This window comes from Amphichorda felina, assembly GCF_050947745.1.
Source record: "Amphichorda felina strain 45539 chromosome Unknown scaffold_6, whole genome shotgun sequence".
Lineage (NCBI taxonomy): Eukaryota > Fungi > Ascomycota > Sordariomycetes > Hypocreales > Bionectriaceae > Amphichorda > Amphichorda felina.
Genome location: NW_028145044.1, coordinates 814,387 through 842,385, shown reverse-complemented (window position 1 = coordinate 842,385; position 27,999 = coordinate 814,387). Strand labels below are relative to the sequence as shown.

Here is a 27,999-nt window from a genome sequence, read left to right as displayed (position 1 = left end):
CTCGATGCTGTAGACATGGACGCAGACGCTAGCCTCGTCGGCTCACTCGTCGACAGGCTGGCCACCAGGGTAAGAAACCACCAACGGCTAGCAGAAACGAGCAATGCTACAGCGTAGCTAGCTCCGCCAACCCAACAGCTTGCCCGGACCCCCTACTCTCACAAGATACTGCCACCCATCTAGTAGCAACAGCGCCGCTGACCACCGCAGCTGCCACATCGCACAGGTACCAATGGCCATGCCCTGCCCGAGGATGACATTCTCCACATCACCAGAGCCACGCTCGTCGATCTCAGCAAGTCCGCCATCGGGACAGTCCTCAGAGCCCTCCTCAGCCTCCTCGAGAATCTCGCGCGCCCTTACGAGAACGTGGCTTCCCATCCGAACCATGTTCTATTGTCAGAGCTCCACGTCTTAGCCTTGGCTGCCGACTGCTGCTCGGCCAATTGGTCCTCCCTGGCGACTCGCCGTCCCGAGAGCGAGGGCGATAACGGCGACGGAACCAATAACGGGGAGAGGAATGACAGCCATGACGACGTCCCCTCCCCGCCGCCACTCAACGATGCTCTAGTGCGCCGTATATTAGACGTGCTCAAGACCCTACTAGAGCCAATCCCCGAGGACTATGTGCTGCCCGCGCATACCCTCCTCGACCAAGTATCCAAGCGCAATGTCACGATCCCCCGACTTCGCCGTTCTAGCTCCCAGCCCGCGGCCTCCGGACTACTTGACGCCCATCTAGCTGAATTGGATACACATGTCAAGGTGGTCGTAGAATATGTCACCGCCTCCAGCTGGTCTTCGTCCTTCGACTATTTCAGAGACGCCGTATACAGCATTCGAAGCACAATGGCCACAGGCAGCGTCATCGAGAATCCCAAACCTTCGCCTGATGCCGAAACAACTGCCTTGGTTGTGGTTCGCCTCCTTTCGTTCTTCTGGGCTGATGCCTCCAAATTGCGTCTGGTCATACAGGAAATCTGCTCAAGCTATCTCCATTTCCGGCGGCCCTATCAAGATGCCGTTGCGGTTGTCATCCCCTTACTCATCACTCGGTGGATAGATCGCTTTCCGCGAGAGTTCGTGGAGCTTCACGGCCGTCGTAAGAGACTCGATGTCTCCGCGGACACTCTGTTTGACATGGCCCAAAGAGTTTCCGATAACACAAAACGCAGAGGGCTCCTGTTCCCACTACAGACCACATTGCTCTTCCTGTTACCGGATGTGTTCGAGGTTGCTAGCAATCTAAAGGAGGCGAAAAGCGCCGGAATAGTTAAAAAGGTGTCGTTCTTAGATGGTCTGAGAAAATCTCTGCGAAACGGCCACGAACCAGCCGCATATTGTTTGGTTTCTCTGCTCCGAGCTGCACGTCATTTCGACGCAGAAAGCGACTCTGCTCTGGTAAGCTATGCCATGGATGTTCAGGACGAAGTGCGCGATGCTGTTTTCCACCGCTCTTCGGCCTCTTCAGCATCCCCATCCCCAACACCGACCGTCGAGCCCCCCGTCTTCGATCAGGATACCATGACAGCTGCCTTTGTGAGCCTAGCTCACTTGAATCTAGATGGGCCCGTTAATACTTTGGTGGGAAGCTGTATATCACGGTCCGCCCCGGATAGTTTCAAGATTGCCGCTATTCAGGGCTGCTGCTACTTTGCGAAACAGCCCTATGCTTTGGAGTACCATGAGCTCTTCGATCAGCTCCTCCCGTTCATGCAGTCTCAGTTGGAGGTGGGTTCTCAAGTTCTTGAAATATGAAATGCTGTCTTTCCGAGTTCAAACTAATACATTTTAGGTTGAGATGGGGCAGACTCTTGATCTGCGCAAACGTTCCATCTCCAGCAAAGATGGTACAGACATGATATGCAGTATTCTAGAGTTCCTCGACGCTTCCCCAGGGCGTCTTTTAGACGACCTATCGAGCTCAAACCCAGTGAACTGCTTTTTCAAACCCTTCCTATTCTGCGTTCTTTCGCCAGACCAGCCTGTTCGCCAGCTCGCCACGAGTGTCGCCGAACGGCTGTTCACGGGCCACGGGGAAGCTTTCCGGTCTTTTGCTAAGGACCGTCAGCTGGGTACTCACGAGCTACGGAAAGAATTATGGAGCCGAAGGTGAGAGGTATTCTGAAACAACCAGCTGCTGCCCGCTAAAAACCACCCAGCTCCAAGGTTTTCCTAGGTCTTTGTGAGCGAATTGCCTCTCAAACTAGCGATACCGCTCTGGCAACTCTTCATGGGTGCTTAGAAGCCCGTCTACTGCTGCTGAAGAACATACCGGTTTGTAGACAACAGCTTTCTACTACCCTTGTGACAAACTAACCAGATATAGGAACTATCGGAAATTCCAAACGATGTACCGGATGTAGTCACGGCATCTTCAAAGCTTGAAACGATTCTTCTCGTTTCACTTTGCTCTGCTGATGCAGAAACTTGTCAATTGGTGACCTCCTGTATTGGAATCTTTCTTCAGGAATGCTCCATTGTTGATGAAACCGCCGAGTCAGCCAAAGCCTCGGCTTCGGTTCTTCGCAATGGCGATGTCTTTCGGGAGATTGCATCCCGAGAGTTTCGCTTCACTGGGCTAGTTGCCTTTCAAAAGCGAATCCGGGGTCTTTTGCGACGCATGCAGTTTCCCACCACTGCCATTCTCAATGCCTGGGAAACCGCTTTCGACCGGTGGCTTCATCTAGCAAAGGACGTGTCCATGTCAACCTTTGAAGCAGTTGACGACAAAGCGCTTTCAGAATGGCGGAACTTCTCGGGTTTCTTGGCATCGCTGGGCGGCATCTGCATCGCCGACCAGGCCATCATACTGGAAGAGCCGGCGCTGGGAGGGCTGAGATGGATTGATAGACTTTCTTCGGAATATTACGAAGAGACTCTGCTCACGAGGTATCTCCGCCTAAGCATCCAGCTCCTGGCGTGTGCCAACATTCGAGTGCGGGAGGCAATGAGAGAGGTCTTGTCGAGTGAAGTATCTCCCGCCCTCTACCAGCCATTATTCCGCGCGTTGGAGTCGGGGCTCGAGGTCCTCTTCACGGGAGCTCTTGCGACATCTGACAAAGCTCAAGACAGCGAAATCATCTTTGCAGAGCAGGGTGCGTCGCTGCTACGTGCACTAGTAGAGAGGCTTGAGAGCCCTTCAGATCTGGGGGCGGCGTCATCAATCCATCTCGGAGCTTTGACGCTAAACTTTGCCAAGTTCTTGGATGGCGTCTCCGACACGTCAGACACCCTTAGAGTCAAGATCCGGGTCTGTCACTTATGCGAAGCCGTGACCAAAAGAAAGGAGCACCTGAACCTTCGTGATGATGTTCGAATCAGGAACCAACTTCTAGAATACATCTTTGGCTGGATTGCCCGGCCGCGGTCTCCACACACAGAACAGAACAGCAATGCCGCGCGACAAGACGGTGTTTCCCGCCTTCAAAGAGATCTTGACAAGGCTTGTTTGAGATCTCTGGCCGACCTCACCTTCAGACTACCCCTACAGCCGTCCGACAGTCAAAATGATGCGGGTATGAGCGAGATGAAGTCTCAGATGTTCCATACATACTTTAACCGCTTTCTGTCTCTGCTGAATCATGAAACTCCAGAATCGGCCCGGACTGATGTGGTGTCTGGAGTAGCGAACCGAGAAGAGACCATTCCCAACTCAGATCTGGCCATCACGATCTTGTCCAATCTTCTCAGCGCAAACATTGACGTTGGTCTAAAGCACTCTTTAAGCATCGGCTACCACGACAACGTTGAGATTCGCACTGCCTTCGTCCGTGTGCTCTACAATATCCTCATCCAGGGCACGGAGTTTAGTAATTTGACAGACTCTGCTGTCAGTGAGAAATACGAGGAGCTTTTAGAGGTCAGTTCTTGAGGAGGCCTGCAATCTAGCTTCCGCTAACAACTACACAGCTGCTGACGAAGGATCTCTCACTCTCCGTATCCATGAGCGCAATTTGTCCCAGCACCGAAGTGGATGAGGTCGCAATTTGCTTGCTCACCGTTTTTGAACAGCGGGGTCTCGTTTTTGAGCTCTTTGAGGCACTCATCAAACAGGAGGTGGAAGAGACTGGTAAGACTACCCCTATTCCAGCCAGCGTCGCAAGACTGATCTTCTCCAGAGAATGAGTCAGAGCTGCTTCGTCGTACCTCCGTACCAACCAAAATGCTCTCTGTATATGCCAAATGGAAAGGAGCCCAGTATTTGAAGGATACGCTACAAAAGGTTCTCGAGAGGCTCATGCTTACATCTCAAGACCTGGATCTTGAACTTGACCCCGCCCGTGTTGGCTCGCAGGAAGAATCCCAGAAGAACGCACTTCAACTTCGGATAGTGGCTAAGGTGTTCATCGACGATATATGCGCTTCGGCGTCAAATATCCCAATATCTTTCCGGAAGCTTTGCAATATAGTGAGTCGATGCCACCCTATAATACTCTCCGACAGCGGCGCTGACAGATTCGCAGATCGTGAATGCAGTAGAGCCTAGATTCCCCGAGGCCAAGTACACAGCTGTTGGCGCCTTCATATTTCTGCGCTTCTTCTGCCCAGCCATCGTGGCTCCTGATGTGGAAGGCTTGGTATCCACCGCGCCAACAAAGGAGATGCGCCGGGGACTGCTACTCATTGCCAAGGTGATACAGAATCTCGCCAACAATGTGCTCTTCGGTGTCAAGGAACCCTACATGTTTCAACTGAACGATTTTCTTGTGCACGAGGTGTGGGAGATCACAGGATTTCTACGTGAGATATCTGTAAGGACGTCCGGATTTTTGCATCCTTGCACTCTCCAGCTGACCAACTTGAAGGCCCCATCCCGCGAGCAAGTGGAGAGTCCTCCAAGTACCGAGTTGTTCGACTTTGGCTCATGCGTCGCTTTACATCGGTTTCTGTACGATCACTGGGACCATGTACGCCAAACCCTCGTGTCCAGAGAAAGGAGGGAGTATGTTCGTTCTCCGGGCGAGCTGTCACGCGGTCGGTCCCCGACTCTTGAGCCCCTGCGCAATCTCATCGCAAATCTAGGTCCTCCACCTCTAGCCGTGTCGTGGAACCGCCCGCAGGTCTCAATCAACAGCCCGCCGGTGTACTCCCGCTTCCAGAATTTCATGCTCCGCAACGCCTTTAAGAGCACTGAATCTTTCCTGACTGCTCGAGCCGTGTACGATGGCGGCGAAAGCAAAGTGAGTTGTCTAAATCCTTGGACACGGGTCGAATATTGCTAACAAATGAGTAGGATGGCCTTTCGATTATATGCGTAGTTCTGAGGCATATTGAGACGGAGGGTATCGACCACGACACCCTGATATATTGCTACCTCAAGGTACTGAAGCCCCCTTAAATTCGTTCGTCAGGCTGACTTGTGTGTTAGATAGCAAGTCGGCTCTGGCATGAACCCTTTGGTCTTCTTATTGACGCCACTTGCTACAATGGGCGGAATGAACCCCAAGACGAGTTGTTCCGTATGCTCGAGCTCCTCACTCCAACCGAGCTGGCTCGTAGCCTGTCGCGCATCTATGTCTACAACATGAACAATGCTTTCAAGTAAGTCACGTTGGCCAACCCCTTCTCCTCTAGATATTTGAGAGATCAACAGCAGCTCACTCACGTCGAAGGCGATGGTTTAGGCGGCTTCTTCGCGTGTGCATGAGGAACGAAGCCAGCGTCTTCCACCCAAAAAATGTCGACTATCATCTCATTGGGAACTTTGAAGATCTTCAGGCGCATTTCCATCTCACCCAACTCCATCTCCCGAAAGAGACTATAAGTGTAGTCACAGATACCAGATACATGTTCAAGCCAGTGACCCGACTCTCCAAGTCCAAGGGGAAGATTGATGTTGTCATCAAAGTCGGCAGCCAGTTTGTTCAGGTAACAACTGCCAAGAAGCAGGAGATATTTGCAGGCTTCAGGATGAGTACTACTGTCAACGACATCTTTCGACTCGGGGATATCGATGAAGCCGCCACATCAATACAAACCGAGGACGATTCCGCTTTTGGGCTGAGAGCTGACAGTGGGAAGATTGTCATGTACTTCACAAGTCCCAACAAAGTCGACATCCTGCAAAGTATCAGAGGGACCAGGGCGAAGCACGGGAAGGACAACCGGGGACACAAACCACTCGAAAGACTAATCCGCCCTCAAGATGTACCCGGGACACTCCTCAATCTTGCCCTCACGAACCTTTCAAGTACAGATCATGTTCTCCGGTTATCCTCGTATAACCTTCTGGGAGCTCTCTGCAAAGCCTTCAAATTCGGCTCTGCTACAAGGCTCGTCTGCACCAAAGGTCTGTCTCCGCTTTTCTTATCACCCCCTCCTGCCCCCAACCAAATCAACCAACCGACCAACCTCTCCTCGCCCCTCGCAAGTCTCGCCTTGCCCAGATACCTAACATCTCTCAGACGTTTCCGTCCCACTGGATGCCAGCCAGTTCATTGTCAATATCAGCAAAGAGCTCGCCCGGACGGAGCCTCACTTAACATCTGACTTTCTTACCGAGTTCTTCATGGGATGGGAGAGTTTTTCTGAAGAACAGAAGCCACTCAGCTTGGCCTACATGGCTCCTTGGCTCTCTGGACTTCGGACGAATATCCTGACAAGCGAGGCCGATGCTGAAAAGGGCAGAGAGAAGGTGGCAGTTCTATCCCGCAAGCTCATCGACCTTGCTATAGTTGACCACTCACTCGCGTACACGCTTGAACAGGTAGTGTGGCCAGTCATTGCCCAGGACGAAATTCTCCTCGAAATGTTCCTTGACGAGCTATCAAAAACAGCCATGAGCTATGGGACCCACGAGGAAGCCCTTGACATTATTTCGTCAATTGTTGTCGGCATAGGCAGTGTCACGATCCGGGGGAAGATACTATCGCGGCTCCGCAAAGCCCTGAATCGCTCGTCCCTGCGACCCACGAAGTATCTGCCCGATAACGCTGTATGGGCGGAGATATGCATACTGCTTCACTTCTGCCTAGCCCTGTCTTTCGACAGCGGCGTTCAGGCACAACTCTTCCTGCCTGAAGTGTTCCACATTGTGACGATGTTGTCAAATACTGGCAGTCAGTCCGTTCGAATGCTGGTATACAAGCTTCTCATCAACTCAGTACATGCTGCGTGCACGTCGTTCACCCTAGACGACGTCAAATCCAGCAAGCTAAGAGCCAGCCTAGACACCCTCTGCGAGCCAAAGGGGGACATATTTCCTGTGCATCCAACCTTTGTCCGTGAGGGGGCATCTATCTCCACCACTCAGGACTCGGGTGTGACGCTGGCGGCTACAGAGCAACTTGCAGCAGTCCTCTTCGACATCTGCTCGACCGCTGCCCCTTCAGTCGATCTGTCTAACGCTTGGCGTTCACGCTGGATGAGCCTCGTGGCTAGTACCGCTTTTCAGAACAACCCCGCCATCCAACCTCGAGCATTCACTGTCATGGGCTATCTTGCACGAGAGGAGGTGGATGACGACCTACTCTACCAGGTCCTGGTAGCTCTCCGGAACAGCGTGGGTCGTTTTGAAGAAGAAAGCAGCACGGAAATGCTAGTCTCAATCACTACGTCCCTGTCGAAGATGATGGCAAAGCTGCCTTCGGCGTCAAGATATGGTCTGCAGCTGTTCTGGCTGGCCATCTCACTTGTGAGGCTTGTTCCCTCGACCTTGTTTAATTGCGCAGCCCAGTTCCTCGAAGCCGTCCTGACAAACATTGGCACCGTGGGGGATGTGCGTGGCGAAAACATGGTCGCCCTGCTGTTGCAAGGACGAGCGCAGCTAGATGAAGCTGCACTGCCTCTTGATGAGGCGTACGAAATTCACTTCAACAACGACAGCTTCCATTTCGCTGTGTGTGCATGCCTAGCCCGGGGACTTACAGATACTACCACCAGGCCCACTGCCATGCGTGTCCTGTCTTCATTTCTAGAGATGACAACCTGGACACCGGATTCAGAGACGACTGACAGCGCTCGTGCCATCCCCCCCTCTCCCTACCTTGCATTGATTCGCGCCCGTGCCGTTGGGCAGGATGAGCTGAAAGACAGTCTGTGGCTGGCTGGTATCGATCCAGAAGAACCGAGCAATATGTTCAGCCGCAGGGGCAGGCGCGACGTCGATACTTTCGAGGACGACGAGCTTCTCCTAATCACAGCCATGGAAATGGTGGATTTCCAATACCTGGAGGATACTGTACAGGCACGCAGCCTCAACTGGCTGACAGAGCTTGCCGAGGCCCGCCCATCGGTCATGTTACACCTGTGAGTATAGCCAATCTATTGAAGGCTGGCCGATAGATTATTGACGAACAACAGGTGCAGTGCCATGCGGACGATCCTAGACGATGTGCTGCTGCACGGTCAAAACTCAGTGACTCTGGAGGCAGCACACACACTACTACGCACCCTATCGGCAGATCGAAGTTACGCCAGAGCTATGGACTCTGGTAACTCTATGAACGACATACTGGAGGATAAAGGGTTCGGTGGTCTCTGGCGCGCTTGCTCCTCAATGGGTCCGATGGAAGATATCCAACGAGACTGCTTTACCTTAACAGAAAAGCTTATCGAGGTAAGTTATCTTATATGCTGACCCCAATATTAAAAAAATAAGATAATATATATACTTATATTAACCTACGATTTTAGCTTATTATTATTTAATAATATATTTATAAGCTAGTTCTTAGATAAGTTAATATAATATATATTACTAACTATAAGGATAAATAAAGCTAAGTATAATTTTTTTTCTATAATAAGATTATATAACGTAGTGACCCGGAAGGCTACGCGGACCCTATTTCTACGCAGGTTTCCTACTAAAATCAATATATTTCAAACCCTTATAAAGGAGCCTATATAAAAGCTATATACCTACTTTTCTATTTTTAGGTATTTTAAGTAACGAATAATATATAAAACTTAAAGCTCTAAATAATCCAATACTTAATTAAAATAATATATAAAGATAATATATCTAAATAGTTAGTATTTCTTAGCGATTCTCTAAATACTAATATTAAAAAAACGTTAATAACTTTTATTATATAAGACTTATATTAATAAGATATCTATATTATAATATTATATAATTATATAAATATTATATTTTAATTTTATTAGCTTATTATTAGATAGTCTTATAATTTTCTTAGAATAATATTATATTTTATTATTTAAAGTAAATATAATTTAAAATTAATAGTTTTTACTATATAATATATATTATATATTATATAGCTTATATTAAGATAAAGAAAATCTATATAATCTTTATATTTATTATATAATAATAGATTTTTTAATATTAGTATTTCTTAAAGGAATCGCTAATAAATATTAATTATTTTTAGTACTTAACTTTAAACCTTATTCTTTTAAGTAAATAATAGGAGATTTAAGATAATTTATATAATTATATATATAATAAGATAGTATAAAATAGAAAAGTAGGTCTATAGCTTTTATATAGGTTATTTTATAAAGATTTAAGATATATTAAGTTTAATAAGAAGCCTATATAGAAATAAGGTATATAGCCTTTTAGGTTATTATATTATATCTTATATTAAACGCTTATAAATCCTTTCTATATAGATATCTAAGTTAAGATTATAGTCTAATATAATAATAATATTATTATTATTATAAAAAAAGACTTATAGTATTTAATATATAAATTTAAATTTTATATAAAAGATTTAATATTTAAATAAAATATTAATATTAAACTTTTAATAATTTAATAATTAAATAATTATAATTTATATATATTTAGAATAACTTTTTTAATATTTTAATTATATCTAATAATATAAATAAATATATAGATTAAAAAAATATTATAATTTTTATATTATATAATTTAAAAAATTAAATTCTTATAAAAATAAGTAAAAGATTTATATAATTTATATATAATAATATTAAAATATAATTCTTATTTATTTATTAAAAACGTATATATAAATTATAAAACTTATTAATAAATAAAAGGATAATAAAAAATATCTAAAGATTAAAATAAAATATATAAGGAGTATTAATTTAATTAAATATTTAATTAATTAAAAATACTTTATAAATATAAATAATTAAGAATTAAAAGATATTAATAAAAATCTAATATTATAAATATTATTTAATAAAAAGATTATTTATAGCTAAATAAACTTCTTAATATATATTACCTTTAATATTAATTTCTATTTAATTATTTAGCTTATACTTATATATATTATATATAAAATAAACCTATATATATATTATTCTAAAAAAAAGCTTTAATCTTATAATATAATAAATTTATTATTCTTATTATATCTTATTAATCTATATAAATTTTTTTTATAATTTATTATAAATACTAGGTAATATTATAATAAAGAATTATTTAAAGGAATATATATAAATAATATAATAATATAAAATATTTAAAATAATAGAAAGATATATTTTTTAAAAATTTATATAATAAGTATATATTATACCTTTTTTATTCTAAAAGGTATAAAATATTTTAATAATTAAAAAATAAAATATATACCTTATAAATAATATTATTATAAGCTTTTTATAAGATAATAAATAGAAAGAAAATATTAACCTTAAATTAAATAATATATTTTATAATAATAAATTATATTAATTAACTTTAAGATATAATAATTAATATTTTTATATAATATTTATTAAAATACTAATTTTCTTATATAAAATTAAAAATAAATTATAAATATTATTTTATTTATAAAATAAAAAATTATTATATAAATTATTTTAATTAGTATCTTATATATATTATCTATTATAGAAGAATTTAAATCTTAAATATTTAATTAAAAGATAAAAAAATAAATTATAAGTAAGAATTTTAAAAATTATATTATTATTATATTATAAAATTATATTATTATTATATTATAAAATTATATTATTATTATATTATAAAATTATATTATTATTATATTATAAAATTATATTATTATTATATTATAAAATTATATTATTATTATATTATAAAATTATATTATTATTATATTATAAAATTATATTATTATTATATTATAAAATTATATTATTATTATATTATAAAATTATATTATTATTAATAATATTATAAAAAGAAAATCTTAATTTATTTTATAAAAAAGCTATAATATAATTTATTTATTTACTTAGTTAAAAAATATATTAAATCTTTAAATAATAATAAATTATTTTATTTTTATAAAATAAATTAGGATTTTCTTTTAATAATATTATTAGAAATTAAAATTAATATAACTTTAAAGATATATATAGGTTAAATAAATATTAATTTTAAATAATTAAAAATATAGTTATTTTATTAAATATTAATATATAATTTTTATTAAATATTATAATATTAAATATAATAAATATATATAAAAGCTTATATTATAATTTTTTATTATTAAATTCTTTATATAAAATTTAATATATATTTAAGTATTTAAAATTAATATTTATTTAATAAATATAGATTTTAATTTATATATAATTATAAATATAATATTATTTATTTAATTAATTAAATTATAAGTTTATAAATCTTTAATCTATTAATAAAAAAAGTTTTTTTATTATATTAATATTATTTTAAATCTTATTAATAATACTTATAATAATTTAAAGTATAATAAGATATATTTTAATTAAAGAAATTATTATATATTAGTATCTAAATATAATATATAAAAGGTATATAATAAATTATATAAGTTATAGATCTTATATATCTTAGTTTAAGTATATATTATATTAGATACTATAGGTAATATCTATAATATAATTAAAATATAATAAACTAAGATATAATATTTAAGAATATTTAAGAATAAAATAATCTAAATATAAGTATACTAAGATAATATTATATAGAATTAATATATTATTATATATTATATATTAGTAGGTCTAATATTAATAGGGTTCTTATTTAAATATATATAATATTATTAATATTCTATATAAGCTAGAGTTTATTTATATTATATAATTTAATATTTTTATATTTTATTAGTAGTCTTATAATTTAGTAATTTATATATTATATCTTATAAGGGCTATATATTAGATTTTAAATAAATTATAAGAATCTTATAGTTAGATATATAACTAATAATCTTTTAAATTCTTATAGAGTATATATATATATATATTATTATTATTAATATTTAGTATTATATTTAGAACTTTCTATCAAATATTAGTAGTATTAAATTAATAACGCTTAATATATTATTTTATATATTTATAACTATAACTAGTATATATATATATATATATTAGTTATTATATAGGTTAAGTTATAATAGTAAGTATATCTTAGTATTACTATTAGTTTTATAAGTATACTTAAATATTATGACTTTTTAGTACTATATAGAATAAAGTATAATATATAATAAATATATAAACTATACTATAATAAAAATATATCTAGATTAATAGATTATATATATTTAGCTAAGCTATTATATAGTTATATATTAATAAAAATAGAAGTAAACTCTTTATACCGATATAATATAATTAATAATATTTAAATATTTTTATATTATATAATTTAATTTTTAAAAGATATATTATATTAATATAGTTATTATATAAGATTTATTATTATATCAGTATTAATTATAGTTTTATATTAAGATATTATTATTAAATTTTAATTAAATATTAGATAAATAAGATTAATTTAATATAAGATTATAAAAGTATTTATAATATTATTAAATAAAAATATTAGATTATAGGCTATTATTAACTATTACTTAGAATTAAATATATATAATATAATAAATAAACTAAATTAATATTATTTAATAATTTAAGATATAAATAATATAAAATTTATAGTAAAAAGCTTAATATATATATAAAAGTAATTTTAATAAATATCAGATATTAGGAAGATGAATACGTATTATATAATATCTATAAGTACTTTAACGATTCTAACACTCCCTTCTTAATACTATTATATTAAGGTTATATATATTTTTATAGTTTAAGTAGCTAATAAGGTATAATTATATCATATATAATAACCTCATATATCTACCCGATATAACTATAATAAATAACGTCTTATAATATAATGCTAAAGCGTATTATATATATATAAACCTTGAAGGCTATATACTCTTAAGTATTAGGCATAATAAATATAGCTTAATTATATGCATATATATATGTAGGCCCTTATTAAACTTATATAAATCTACTTTAATAAAGTTCTTCTTATAATAAAGCTCTCCTAATTTTTATTTAAGGTATATTTAAGTATTAACTTAATTACCTAATTTATAAGATAGGTTTAACCCTTTAATATCTATATTTTATTAATCATATTTAAGTATATTAATTATTTAATACCTATATGGATTATTTCTTATGTTTCATTTATCTAATATTATATTATTATAAGGTTATATTTATATATAATACTAGTTTATTATTATCAATAATATTGTATATAACCTTATATAGTATATTACTACTTATATCTTCTATACTAATTAACATAATAAAGCACTATTATATTCTATGTACAAAAAACTTATATATTATATTAATACCTTATCATATTATATCTTTTAATCTTTATAATTATTATTAAATATTTTTTACCCTTGATAATAATAAAATAAAACTAAAATATAAAATCAATAACTATTTTAGAAATTTATTATAATAAAATAGTATTAATATTTTATAACTTTATTTATAGAAAGATACCCTTTAAATAATAATAGTAAAATACCCTTTATATTGCTATCGTTACTATTCTAAGTATTTAAATAAAGCTTATGATACTATCTTACTTCTATCTATAATTATAAGCATATAAAGCGGGTTTATTAGTATACTTATAACCCTTTCTTATAAAGGCCTTAGTATCTCTTATCTCTTTAACTTTATAATAATATATAACTAAATCATTATATTTACAATAGTTATAATAATATACTAATAGAGACAAAATATTAAATATAAATGATTTAATTAAATAATATATAATAAAAATAATAATACCTTAATTATTAAATATGTTAATTAATCAATTTAGCCTTTATATTACTAAGATACGTTTAATAAAAGATAAAAAGGATATATAAAGTATAGATATAAGAAGATAAGATAAATAATAATATTAATAGGAAATATATATATTAAGGGGAGTTAATAAGAGAATTAGAATTATAGGTAATATCTTACTAATAAGAATATAATATAATAAGAAATATCTTATAGTCATCTAATAAGACCTTACTACCTAAATATAGCTATATATAAAAGGGGGATGCTTATTATAAACAAGTATTAGAGGCTATATATAGCTTTAGTTAACTTATTTATAATATAACTAAAATACTTTTAAAATCTTAAAAAGGTATTAAGTAGCTTTAATAATATAACTTAATACCTAAAATATAAATATTTAATAAATATTATATTATATTATATTTTTAATATTAATATAATATATTAATAATATAAGACTTTAATTTTAAATTAGGCTTTTATTATTTAAAATAAAATATATATAAAGAGAAAAGCTATCGTATATTATTAATTAATAATATCTACCTTTATATAATTATTAAAATTTATTTTTATATTAAAATACTATAATCTCTAAATTGATCTTTAAATATAAAGTTATAAAATATATTTATTAATATTAAGGTATTTATTTTAATTACTTAAAGTATCTAAGTAGGTTTTAGATATATATATATATATATAAATTAATTTAAATTCTAATTATTTATACCTTTTAAATTTTTTATATTATATAAATATATAATAAGATAGGCTAAATTATATATAGTTTTAATATAAATATATTTTATTCCTATAAATTAATTCTAATAATAAAATTAAAAGATAATATATTTTAAATTATATAAAATTTTTAAATAATATAGAAAATATTTTTAAGTTACTAAATAAAGTTAATTATTTAAATATTTAAAATAAATATTATATTAATAGAATTTATATAAACTATTCTAAGCTATATAATATATAGTATTTATTTTATAAAAGATTTTTTTAAAAAACCCTTTAATTTAAAAAAGGCTTTCTAATATTTAAATTTAATTAATTTTTCTAAAGATAATAGATAATTTATATAATAAAAGCATTTACTTTAAATAATTTAATATTATTTTATATATATAAATTATAATATATTTAAATAAATCTATAAATATAAAATAAAGTTTAAATATTAATATTAGTAAATATAGATTATTTTATATATTTATTATAAGATAACTACTTATTTAATTATTTAAATTAAATATAATAAGATTTATATAAGGGTCTATTCTAGGTTTATTATATAGCTTTATTATAAGATAAAGTAAAATAAATAATATATTTAAATATAAATCTATCTAATATTATTCTACTTTACCTTTTATATATATTCTAACCCTAAATAAAATTAAATTTATTCTAGGCTTTAATAAAATAATATTAAAATATATATATATATCTTTAATTAAACTCTAAATAATTATTTCTAATATATTTTAACCTTAAGCTTTCTATTATAAATACTATATAGCTTATTTTATTATAATATAATAATATTTATATCTATATAAGCTTATTTTACTAATTTATATTTTTTATATAATAATACTATAAATCTATAATATTTTTACTTAAAAATATCTTAAAATATATTAAATATGATTTTATTTTAAATTTCTTAAATAATAATTATACCTTTATATAAAATATAATATAATAAATACTTAAAGACCTTATAATAATTATTTAAATCTACTAAACTTTAAAATCTATATAATTAATTTAGATAATATTATATTAAGATATAAATATTATACTAGAAGTTAGGTAATTCATAAAGCTAACCCTTTTAAGATTAATATATATTTTAATATAATATTATATAAAAACCTTATAAACTTATAAAATAAGTATTTTAGGTAATATACTTTAATACTTAAACTAGTAAAATTATATAATTCTTATAAGATAATAAACCGATAAACTTTATTTTAATTATTTAATTTAAATATAATAAAAGTTTTTATTTTTTTATTTTAGTAATTAAATCTATATAAATATAAGAAAATTTAAAGCTATTTATTTTTATATATTATTAAAACCTTTATTAAATATCTTATTTTATACTTAGATTCCTAAACTCTTAATTATTCTAACTATAATATAATAAATAATATTTATTTAAACTTTAAATAAAAATAAAATAAGAATTAGAAATAATATATAACTTTTTATTTATATTATTTATAATTACTTATAATATTTAAATAAAGGGATAGGTTTATAATAATATAGTTTATAAATAAAAATATCCTAAGGTTAATTAAAATAAAATCTTTAGTTTTAAAGATATTATTTATTAGCTTTATTATTTTATATTTATTTAATTATAAGCTAATTTATCATATAATCTATTATTAATATTTATATTAAAACTATATAAAGTAATAATAACTTAAGGTTATTATATTAATAATATTTATTAGTTTTAGAATAAAACTTTCTATATAATAAAATAGTTAATATATTAATCTATATAGTTTTAAGAAAACTTATAATAAATAAGATCTAATATTTCTTAATACTATAATATATTATTTTTAAATAATTATTAGTAGACTTTATATTATATCTTATAAGAGAAGGTTAAGAATAAATTATTTAATAAGAATTTATTATTATACTTTAATCTAATAATATTTATATTTATTATAATTTAAATTATATAAAAGATTAAACTTAAGATAATTTAATAAAAAATCATTTTATATAATAATATTTCTCTTATAATTATATAAGAAAATACCTATATATTATATAATATATAGTAATATATAAAGTTAGGTTAGATAACTAAATAAGATACTAATAAGAATTAATCTATTATAATTATATTAAATAATTAGAGGTTATTTAATAAGCCGTATAAGCCTATATATATGCTTATAAATATAATATATAGGTATTAAATATATAATTAATTTAATATAATTTTATCTCTAATATTAGGTATCTTTCTAAATTATATTATTTAGTATAAATTTGTATTACTAATCTATAATAAGTATATTATATAAATGGGGTTATTATAGTTATAATATTAATAATATATAGGGAATAATATACGTTATAATATACTAAAAATAAAGTATATATAACTCTATGATCTTCTATTAAGTAATAAGAGTATTAATTCTATAATTATTATATTGTAATTACTTTATGTTTTATATATTTATGTAAAATAATTTTAATAATATATAAATAATATATTTAAGGTTAAATTATAAGGAAGTTACCTTATAAATTAATTTAATATCTTAGAATATATTTAAAATTATATATTAGTATATTAATAAATAATTTATATTAGATACTATTATATAAATCTAAAGTATAAATATTTTACCTTTTAAAATGTAATTAGAAAAGTTCATATTAATGTTTATAATTGTAAAATATATAGCGATTTATTAATATTAATATATAATATATTTAAGATTAAATTTAAGTTAAAAATATTATATAATATTATATATATTAAATATTAATAGTTTATATTATATATTTTAATAAAATCTTCCTACTTAAGATAGACTAATGATATATCTTATCAGCTATATTAGATAATAGCTTACGTATGATATGTATATATATATATTATTATATTGTATTAAATATACTTAGAAATAAGTAATATATATATATATATATATATATATTGTTAATATAACTATTATAAGATAATTTCTTAATAACTTATAAGCTTATTTATTTAATAAAAAAATTATTATTAAATCTAATAAAAATATAAGTATTTAAGTCTTTTTATTATATACTACTAAAAAACTCTTTATAAATCGATAATAGTTATATTAGTAAATAGTAAGAATGTAATAATATACTATTATATAGAAAAATTCGGTTTATTCCTAATATTAGGTCTTATATCTCTATTTATTATAATAATATCCTATAAATATAATATAATTATTTTATTTAGATTTAATTATAAAGGGATTTAAATATTAAGATGATTTGTTATATTATATTTTATTAAGTTAATAGAAAATATACTAGTATTATATAGGCTTTAATCACTGTATAAATATATATAAATAATATTAAATTTATAAAATATATTATATTATATTATAGGTATTTAAATCCTAATAAAGCCTTAAATATTTAAGTTTAATTATTATATATATATTTATTTTTTTAAATATAAAGATTAATATATAATATAACTTTTATAATAAAACTAGTTTATTAAACAAATAAGATATATTATTATTAAACTATTTTTTAAAAATTAGATATATAAGTTATATAGTATAATCACTAACGGGTATTTCTAAATAATTATAGTATATTTTATTAAGCTATTGATAATACTTAAATAAATATAGATATATATTTAAAGCTATATTAGATATTATATTAATAATTAATTATAAAAGAAATATTATATTAGTTAATTAATAATATACTATTATAATCCTATTCATAAGAGATTATCATTTATAGTATTATTAATATTTAATATTAAAATATAAAATAAAGCTAAAAGAACTAGCTTATTTATTACTTAGGTTGCGCTATATTCCCCATCGATATTGTCTGAAATGGACAAGTTCCTGTCTCCTGGTTTATACCAGTTGACGGCGATTCTTTGCCGATCTCAGCTCCGTCGATCTTATCCTCCTCGCCCAATATACTCCTACCATGCAGAAAGCCCTCGTTCTCGATCATCACTTCCTTATCGGGATCTTTAAACTCATCTCCGTCATGAATATGCCATTTGGCCATCAGATCATTTTGTATCCATATGACTTTGCTGATGGCCTTTACGAGTGCCAGTTTCCGGGGCATGGGAAGCCGTGGGTGAGAGAGGATGGCTTCCATCAAAATATCTTGTATGAAGGCTAGACAGGCCCCGAGATGTATGTACTCGACATGGAGCGGGTGTGCCCGGCCAAGGCCAACGTGCATCATCCTATTGGTAGGCTCAAGTTAGATGCGAAAAATCCCCCGACCGCGTAGTTTATACGACCCCACTTACCCGACTTTATCTAGGTATTCCCAGAACTCCATCTTGCTAGGGTCTGAGCACAGCTTGGCTAGGTATGCGCGGAGGAACATCTTGCGGTGCAGGATCTGGGGACTATCCTCTTTGGGACTTTCATCCATGGGACCCTCGAAGCTTGTTGAACGAGTGGTGAAGGCGCGAGCTGTTATGTCATACTGCAACAGCTTTTTGTAGACGATGTTCACAACGGCGGGGATGAGAGCTTTAATATATTTGGCACCAGTGACGAGGGCTTCTATATCTCCTATCTGTATTGTGAGCCGTCCATTTGGTGTCTAGGTAGTTTAAAAGGGGGAGAAAAAAAAGGGGGGGGGAGGGTACGAACTGCTGCTGAAGTCTAGAAAGCTGTGGAGGTAGCGAATGCGAGCCTCGAGATCCGTATAGAGGTCCTTGCGGTCCACCCGGATGAAGAGCCGTGAGTCTGCCATGTCGCAACGCGGCTAGGTATGTTCGGTGGATGGACTCAAGTTTGGCTGTGGTTGGTTCGAGACGGTTTTAATAAAGATATTGTGGTGAAGGCCCAAATGGGGGACATCACTGGTATTTAAGAATCTGGGGAGGTGGGAATCAGTCCATCGCAGAGAGCAGGAACGGCCATGCTGAGCGTGCATATTGGCAATGCCATCATGTCGCCTGATGGGTGGTCTGATGTTTGGTCATTTCCAGGATCCCTTGCGGATCGGGCCGGAGGGCCCATTATAACAACGGCGTGTTGCGGCTCTGGCCTCCGGGCGCTCCCGGGACTCCTCGCATCCACTCGGAGTCAGCTGCCAGGTAGCCTGGTGGTCTGGGCAAGGGCGGGTCCCCAAGGTGGAGAGAACAGTGGTAACTCTAGCATGGCTAGGTTGCTGGTCTGGGGTAGGCTGGGCAAGTTTCATGAACCAACTCGGAGTTCCTAGCATGCAGAAAACACGATCCGACTCGTGAATACCGTCATCTAACGCGAGTGGCCGTCTCTGTGTGGCCTGCTTCACATTAGAAGGGATTAGAACGGGCCGCGATGGTCTGTCTACTACAAGAGGCCCGAATGTTCCCCTGGTTTGCCTCCCCACACCAGCCGATGCCGGCGTAGCAACCAATGACCACAGTCCCTTAATAATCTCAACTATACGACTATAGCTCATCAAGTGTAGCTCCACGGAATCACCTAGCCCATTGTTTTCGAGCTCCCTCACACAACGTACAGACCTGCGATATACGGTGTTCCTGAAAAGTGACGCAACTGTCGCTCTGAAACATTAGATCAGGAACGGACAGGACAATAAGATGGCACCTCGAGTCGTGCTCATCAGGCACGCCCAAGCGCTCCACAATGTCAACAATAAGTACCCATCACAGTACGGTCCCAGACAAATGCTGACCATTTCCCCACAAGACTATACAATCCAAGACCCGTTCTTGTCGGACCTTGGTGTCGAGCAGTGCAAGGCTCTTGAGCAGAGCTTGCGGGATCGTTTCGATGACTTATCACTGAAACCGACTGAAATCGCAATCATTGCCAGTCCCATGCGCCGCACACTACAGACAGCCCAGCTTGCCACCAGCTGGCTGACAAAAAAGGGGGTCAAGGTTGTCGCAGATGCCAACTGGCAAGGTTCGTCACTCCGCCTTGCCTCCAGATCTCCCCGGTGTGCTCGGCCCCACTGAAACGAGTTCCGATAGAGAACTCTGACAAGCCATGTGACACGGGCAGCCCTGTTGCTGGCCTGAAGCTTGAGTTTCCAAGGATTGACTTAGACGCTGTCGACCCAGTGTGGCCGGACAAGACGACATCGGCAGGGAAGCACTACGCTTACACACGCCCAGCCATTCTTGCTAGGGGTAAGCGTTGCATTGAGGAGCTGAGTCGCCGGCCTGAGAAGCTCGTGCTGGTTGTCTCTCACGCGGGATTTCTGCGACTTGGTGTTGCGGGATATTGGTGGACTAACGCTGACTACCGTATCTTCGACTTTAAAGAAACGGCAGGGGATGGGTCTAGTTTAGAACAGGACGAAAGCACGCTGCCGGGTGGCCTGGGACTATCCTGGACCGATTCTGTTGAGTTGGGATCTGATCTGCCTGAGGAGGAACCAGATGCTATCCGTCCTGGGCAACCATAGAGGGTCGATACCTAGAAGATAGATATATGGTAATATGGAGATCTATACACCACTTCTCTAAATGTTCCTGGTCCGCTCTGGCATGGCGACGTGGCCTTGCTCATAATGTTACATTGGTTCCATAGACCTTTATGCCGCCCCTGACGCCTAGCAAAACCAATCGAATAAAAGCATGCTACTTGGTCAAAAACTTCTGGAAGGCAGCCTGGTCGATTACGACGTTGCCAACAGATCTCAGCCTCTTCCTGCCCTCCTTCTGCTTCTCCAATAGCTTGCGGCGTCTCGTTATATCAGCTGCGTGTAGTTTGGCAAGCACGTCTTTCCGGAACGCCTTGATGGTTTCTCGGGCGACAATGCGATTTCCCGTGGCAGCCTGGATGATAATCTCTGACTGCACGTGAGTGTTTGCCTTGGACGGGCCATGTTGGCGCGGTGTGACCGCGTAATGCGGTCAGCGGGGAGAACTTACCAAACATCTGCCGCTCAACATGTTCCTTGAACTTGCTCACCCATTGGCGTCCCAGTCGGTCGACCTGAGATGCGTGCACCACACGGCAGATAGCGTCTACAGGTTGCTTGTTCACCAGGAGTTGAAGCTTGACAAGCTTGCTTTGGCGCCATCCTCCCTCCTCGTAATCAAGAGTTGCATAACCTTTGCTATTGGGCGCCTTGTTAGCTTCGTCCCGCTCTGTAGGGTCTGCCAACATTCGCTAAGCGGTCATTGGGTAAACCTACGTAGCGCCTTTGAGTTTCCCGAAGAAGTCATCGACCAACTGCGCCGCTGGTAGGTCATAAACTAGGATTACCTGCGTAGTGTGGAAGAAGTCTAGACTTATTTGCTCTCCCCGGTTGGCTTCACACAACTCCATGACCCGGCCGAGGTATTCACCGGGCATTGTTATAGTTGCCCTGACGAACCTATTTAGAAACATTAGAGAGATGGGTTGATAATGACAGGAAAGGCAGCCTACGGTTCGAATATCTGAGCGGAACGAATACGCTGATCAGTTGCGTCTGGAAATTGTGCTGGGTTCTGCACAATTTCCTCGGAGCCATCCGCCCAGATAATCTTGGTAGGGACGGTAGGCTCGGTGATGATAACGTCGCCGCCGTGCTCCTGCTTGAGGCGGTCCTGAAAGACGGAGCAGTGGAGGCTTCCCAAGAATCCTAGCCTCCAACCGGAACCAAGAGCCTCGGAGAAGGCTTGCTGAAGGGTCACGCTGCGATCGTTGAGGACGAGTTGGCCGATGCTGTCTGCAACCTTGGTGTAGTCGCTCTGATCCGTGGGGAAGGCGGCCACAAAGACCATGGGTTTTGGCTCTTCAAAGCCAGGGTAGGGCTCGACCGCGCCCTCATTTTGAATAGTGGTAAAGGTATCGCCCAGCTTGGCATCTTGAATCTTCTTCATGCCTGGGTTGAAGAAGACGTAGCCGACTTGGCCAGCGCGCAAGACGCTCTGTGGAGTTGCGTCGGGATACTGGATACCGACCTGGCCAACCGTGTACTTCATTCCCGTTCCCAGCGAGATGACATTGTCTCCCGCCCTAATGGTGCCATCGAACACTCTCACAAGCAAGACCACCCCACGGAAATTGTCATACCATGAGTCCACCAGAAGCATTTTGAGAGGCTTCTTCTCATTTCCTACGGGATGCGGTATGTGCTCGATAACAGCCGGCAGGATGTTGTCAACGCCCTTGCCCGTCTTGGCGCTGACGAGGACGGCATCGTCGGGGTGGAGCTCGAAGGTTGTCTGCATCTGCTCCAAAACGCGAGGGACATCCGCTGAGGCCATATCAATTTTGTTAATGACGGGGACGAGGGCAAGGTCCTGGGCAAATGCTAGGTGGAAGTTCGAGACTGTCTGGGCCTGTATTCCCTGGCTGGCGTCCACCAGGAGCAACGCACCGCCGCAGCTGGCGTAGGAGCGAGTTACTTCTGCGCGAAAATCGACATGGCCCGGAGTGTCGACAAGGTGGATGAGATAGTCGTCGCCATGATAGTTGTATAGCATTGTACACGTCTGAGCCTTGACGGTAATGCCACGCTCGCGCTCGACGTCGAGCTTGTCCTGCTGCGGCCTCAGCCCTGTCCCCCGTAATGCCTGGAGACGTCCACGCGACCTACAAGAATCTGCTTGTTGGCATCGCTGGCCGAGATGGTCCCCGTGCGCTCTAGGAGCCTGTCACTTAGTGTGCTCTTGCCGTGGTCGATGTGGGCTACGATGCAGAAGTTGCGGTATCGCTCGATTGGGATCGCGGCGATGCGGGACTCGAGCTCAGCGGGCGTCGGTTTCGAAGCGAAGGCACATCGAAATGGAGGAGAGGAGAAGACTAGGAAGGGGACCAAGGGCAACCAGCGTTCGCGGGTAATGGTTCTCGGTGGCGCGGCCCATCTTGATCGAGTCCACGCTCGTCCGACGCTCTGGGCCAGGCTCATCGAGGTGTCGGAGAGTTGGGCATTGGCGACTCAAACGCGAACGATGAACATGAGCAATGAATGAAGCCCTGGGCGCAAGCAGCGGAGGATCGTGGTATACCGGCTTCGGTTTGTTGTTGGATGGCTTTATCGATTGTTCCAGATCATTTTTTTCCTCCGGAGGATCATTTGATGCCGGGGACGCGACTCCTTGTTCGGTCCGGCCCGAGACCCACCTAGAACCCGAACTGCGAAATACCGACAAAATCCCCGGCGCGCTGGTTTCCCTGTACTCGTACTCTACGTATGCATATCGTACAATTGGCACATCGTCCGGCCAACATTACATGCCTGCGCATCAACGTTAGTGGGGCCGTTAATAACCAACATCTTTTCTCAGGGGCTCCATAGCTACTTACCTTGGCCACCTTCGAATGGCTACCTAGGTATCATTGCAATTCGTCCTTGACTCCATATGACTACTAGTAGTATGAATATAACATCTTTATAGCGCAAGGGTATCTATTGAAACAATATGCGCGGAGTTGCCACGCGCCGTCAACGCTCTAGTTTCCTTTCCCGGGTCTTCCCCCGTCCCTAAGCGGGGGACTATGATTCTGCCCGTCCCGTTCCTGTTTCCCGTGCTCTTACCACAAGCCATATTCCATCCATATTGAGTGCCCCGAGCTGCATTTGCCGGCGACACATCACACTTCTCTTCCGACCCTCGTCCTCAAACCAAAGCCCACTCGCTCCCTCGCTTGATAAATTTGTCCATGAGCATACCTAGATCCGTGAGAACGAAGCGGCATATGTAGAACCCAAAAAATTCGGCCGCGTGCCGCGTGCATAGTTCAAGCCCCACCTGGGTTTTATCTGCGTGCCGCAATCCAGGATCTTCGACTTGTCGAGCAATTTGGTCTGTCGCTCCTCATTAGCTCATGGTCGTCCCAATGTGCTGCCAACTCCGAGTTAAACTGCTTACCGATTACCTGGGCCGCATCGAACAATCGAGCAAGGGAGCCCATATAGTTCGCATTAGGCCCCGTGAATTGAACTTGGCTAATGTCGCGCTTAGCAGGCTTGCTTGTTGGCTGGGTCGTCATGGGAAGCGTTGTGAGGCCCTGTGTGTCTTTCGTTGGATCAGTGGCGCCCCCGCGGCCTTGAGGGGCCAAAGTAGCGGCCGAGTTCTTGGACCGCAGGCGTCGCCAGGAGAAGCTAGCCTTGTTCGATACACTGGCTGTCCGGGGCAACGAAGAGGATGTGTCCCCGTCGGTCCCAGCGGAGGCATCCTTAAAGAGGTTGCTGGTACTCTGGACCCCGACTTCGTTCCCAAGCTTCCGACTGAGGGATATCTGTGTCTGTTCTAGGACGCCTTCCATTGACTGCATCTCCTCGAGCATTGCGTCGGCGTCGCATGTATCTACTCGAGACAATTTGAGCAGCGCCGCTGTGAGAAAGTCGCAATTTGCAATCTTGTCTTCCACGTTCTTCAGCTTAACTCCCTTGACCCGCCAGGCATCCCGTGGCACAAATAACTTTGGACTAAGATAGCCACCGCGGGGATGGACGAGGGTCTGATACAGACAACGCATGAACCAAAAGGGCCGCAGCATGAAGTCCGTTGGGCATGGCTCTAGTGGGACGGGGGCGTTAGGGAAGGACTGGTCCGGTTCACCAGGGGTGCTTGCTGAGTGAAAGGCATCGTCTAACAAGTGCATACCCCCTATGGATGTCTCCACTTTGTCTCGTAGGTTAGCGGCGACCGCCGTGGGCATCGCAGGAACCGCAGGTGCCCGTGAACTGCCCCATTGCGAACTTGACGGTGTCCCAGGCGACATGTCCTCACCCTCTTCAAGATGCGAGATCGACATGTTTCGGCTTTTGAGACTTCTCAAGCTCGAAGAAGAGAAATTCTTCTTTAGTTTGCTCATCGAAGGCGAGGCGGAGCGCCCCCCAGTATTATCCTCACCTTCAGGTGGTGGTCGATGCCCGAATGGTGAACTGAGAGGTCTTGTATCAACTGGGCTGGCATCGGGTGCGGGAGAACTTGGTGGAGGATGGGCCACGGAATCCTTGATCTGGTCTTGGACTGGCGCCATGTCATCTTCTTCGACTAATGGTCTCGACTCAGGCCGGGGAAGGTCACCTCCCTCTGCTGGCAGTGGAGGGCTAAGCTTTGTGGTCTCTATCTTCAGCTGCTTGTGTTTTTGCCCCGATAGGCGTCGACTGCGTACGGTTTTTGCTGAAGAAGGTGGGGGTGGTGGTGGTATGTCTGGAAGTGCTTGGGACGGGGGGGGCGCTGCTGGAGGGGGCACTAGAGGCATACTGGGAACAGTGGCGGACTCCGTGACAGTAGAGAGAGATGTTGTACCAGTCCCCGGGGGATTCGAGCCGATCGAACTTTGCCAAGTGCGCGATGTGAACCCGCTCGAATCAGATTCTCGTGGTACGGAGGACTGATTCTGCTGTTCCCTCCGACCTTGAAAGTCGTGCACAGCGTAGTCGCGGGTCATTTGCTCCAGCATTCGTTCTTCTTCCTCAGAGGAGTTGTCGTCAAAGAAATCCTCCGTGTTGAGCGACATGTTCTGCTGCTTTGCATAATTACGCTGTGGCTGCAGTTGGAAGCGTTCTCTTTCCTGTTCAGTTGCCATCTCATATGCCTCTCTCTCAGCCTGTCTTACCCGCTGCCGAGCCAGCTCGACTTTGCGCAACGCGTTCGCCACAATTTCCTCACCGGAATCTACTTGTCTGAGATCTTCCGCCTCCACAGGCTCGTATCCATCATCATAAGCGGCTTCAATAGCAGCATCCAGGGCAGTGTCAAATTCTGCCTCAGTGTCGCCACTCCGTGATCGAATATGACGTCTTCGGTAACCCATAGATGATGTTCTTGAATGTACTGAGGAGGCGGTCGAACCACCAGACTCATCTATGGGATCTAACCAAGAATTCTGGCTCTCCTCCCTCAGGTGAAGGACCTCCGGGGAATCATCATGATAATCAGCTGAGGCGTAAAAGTCGGCTGGAGTGGGACCGTCTGGATTGTCTCCATGATAGGTCGTAGATGGTGGGTGCTGTGCGGTCAAGGAGACATGGGCAAGGGTACGATCTGAGTCCTCAGGAGTCTGCAGTGGGCTCTCGGGAAATCGCGAGCGAACAGGTGACCGGGAAAATGATGACTGCAAGAAACCAGGTTCGGGGGGTTGTAAGGGTAGAGAAGGCTGTGAATGATCCTGGAGGTTTCCCCTCTGGACTCGATGGTCATGGCGCCATGACTGTGGGCTGGTATCGGTGGCTGAGGGTTGGGGGCGGTGGTTATTTTCACCGATTACCGTGTGCGCCGTCGTGGTCTCTATATTTGAGGAATAATCTTCCTTCTCGTACTCATGGCGGTAGACAGTTTCTCGACGGTAGTCCTCTTCGTCAGGAAAGGCCGGCAGAGCCTTGGATTCCCCAACCCGCCATGACAACATCTGGTCTAGTTCTTCAATGCGGCTGGTATATGTGCGTTGCTGATGCTGTTAGCTCTGGGCTCGGCTCACTGGTTTCCGGCGCTCCCAATCCCCATATAGCGGGGATGAAGCTGGGAGGTAGAATGCTTACAATAGCCTCAAGTTTCCGCTTATCCTCCTGGTCGGAAGTCCTTTGGAGAACCTGCTGGAGGAGGTCGCATGCCTCTCCATAAGCCTGTCGAGCTCCGGCAATGTCTTGATGGTTATCGAGTTGAACAGCCGTGTTGGCTTTCTGTAGTGCTCTAGAAAGCGTTGCCTTTTGGGATGGCTTGTGGGGCCGACTCTTGGCTGAATCGGAACTGCCCTTGCCTGGCCGGTTTCTAGCATGTCCCGGGGAACCGTAGGTCTCCTGTCCTTGCTCATCGTAGGGCATCATATCCGAAATGGCAGTTCCCAAAGGACACTGCGGTGATTCAGTCGTATCTGTGTCGGCGAGGCTTTGAGACAAAGAATGGGACGACTTCTGGGCGGCCTGCTGATGGTCGAGTGCTATAGAATAGTCTTGCGCTAGAGACGAAAGGGTGCCGAAGGTAGGAAGTGCAAGGACCGGTCGAGGATCTACTCTGGGTGCTAACGGCGAGCTATTGGTTGTAGTATATGATGCTAGGTCAGAATAATCGCTCGGCCGACGGCTCTTTTGAAGTTTCCGTGACCGTCTCTTCGAGGAGGGAGGCGAGGTGGTTAAGAGAAAAGTTGTGTCGATGCTGCTGGTTCGGCGATTTAAGCGCGGAGCAGCTGTCCGCGGTATCGAGTTGCTACGGCTTGACCCAGTAGACGTAGACCAACGATTCACCACCGAAGTATTGGT

General features: G+C 38.2%; 4 protein-coding genes across 4 annotated transcripts; 1 reads left to right on the top strand and 3 right to left on the bottom strand.

Moving 5' to 3' along the window:
- Window positions 1-15: 15 nt before the first annotated feature.
- IRA2 (uncharacterized protein) lies at window positions 16-8,254 on the top strand (the record flags this gene model as incomplete). Its single annotated transcript, XM_083195493.1, has 12 exons — window positions 16-69; window positions 211-1,731; window positions 1,796-2,112; window positions 2,163-2,277; window positions 2,330-3,862; window positions 3,913-4,072; window positions 4,122-4,411; window positions 4,467-5,183; window positions 5,237-5,323; window positions 5,372-5,544; window positions 5,628-6,292; window positions 6,408-8,254. The coding sequence occupies 12 exons, from the start codon at window positions 16-18 to the stop codon at window positions 8,252-8,254; spliced, it is 7,479 nt and encodes a 2,492-aa protein (XP_083048509.1).
- Window positions 8,255-19,128: 10,874 nt separating this feature from the next.
- Window positions 19,129-19,587, bottom strand: ACO1O0_006096 (Protoglobin-domain-containing protein; the record flags this gene model as incomplete). The annotated part of the gene is made up of 2 exons (XM_083195492.1): window positions 19,129-19,394; window positions 19,485-19,587. The coding sequence occupies 2 exons, from the start codon at window positions 19,585-19,587 to the stop codon at window positions 19,129-19,131; spliced, it is 369 nt and encodes a 122-aa protein (XP_083048508.1).
- Window positions 19,588-21,433: 1,846 nt separating this feature from the next.
- Window positions 21,434-23,697, bottom strand: GUF1 (elongation factor 4; the record flags this gene model as incomplete). Its single annotated transcript, XM_083195491.1, has 5 exons — window positions 21,434-21,645; window positions 21,728-21,915; window positions 21,994-22,176; window positions 22,230-23,329; window positions 23,386-23,697. The coding sequence occupies 5 exons, from the start codon at window positions 23,695-23,697 to the stop codon at window positions 21,434-21,436; spliced, it is 1,995 nt and encodes a 664-aa protein (XP_083048507.1).
- A 712-nt stretch (window positions 23,698-24,409) lies between these two features.
- Window positions 24,410-26,558, bottom strand: ACO1O0_006094 (uncharacterized protein; the record flags this gene model as incomplete). Its single annotated transcript, XM_083195490.1, has 3 exons — window positions 24,410-24,597; window positions 24,662-25,312; window positions 26,159-26,558. 3 exons carry the CDS (start codon window positions 26,556-26,558, stop codon window positions 24,410-24,412), a joined length of 1,239 nt encoding a protein of 412 aa, XP_083048506.1.
- Window positions 26,559-27,999: the final 1,441 nt, after the last annotated feature.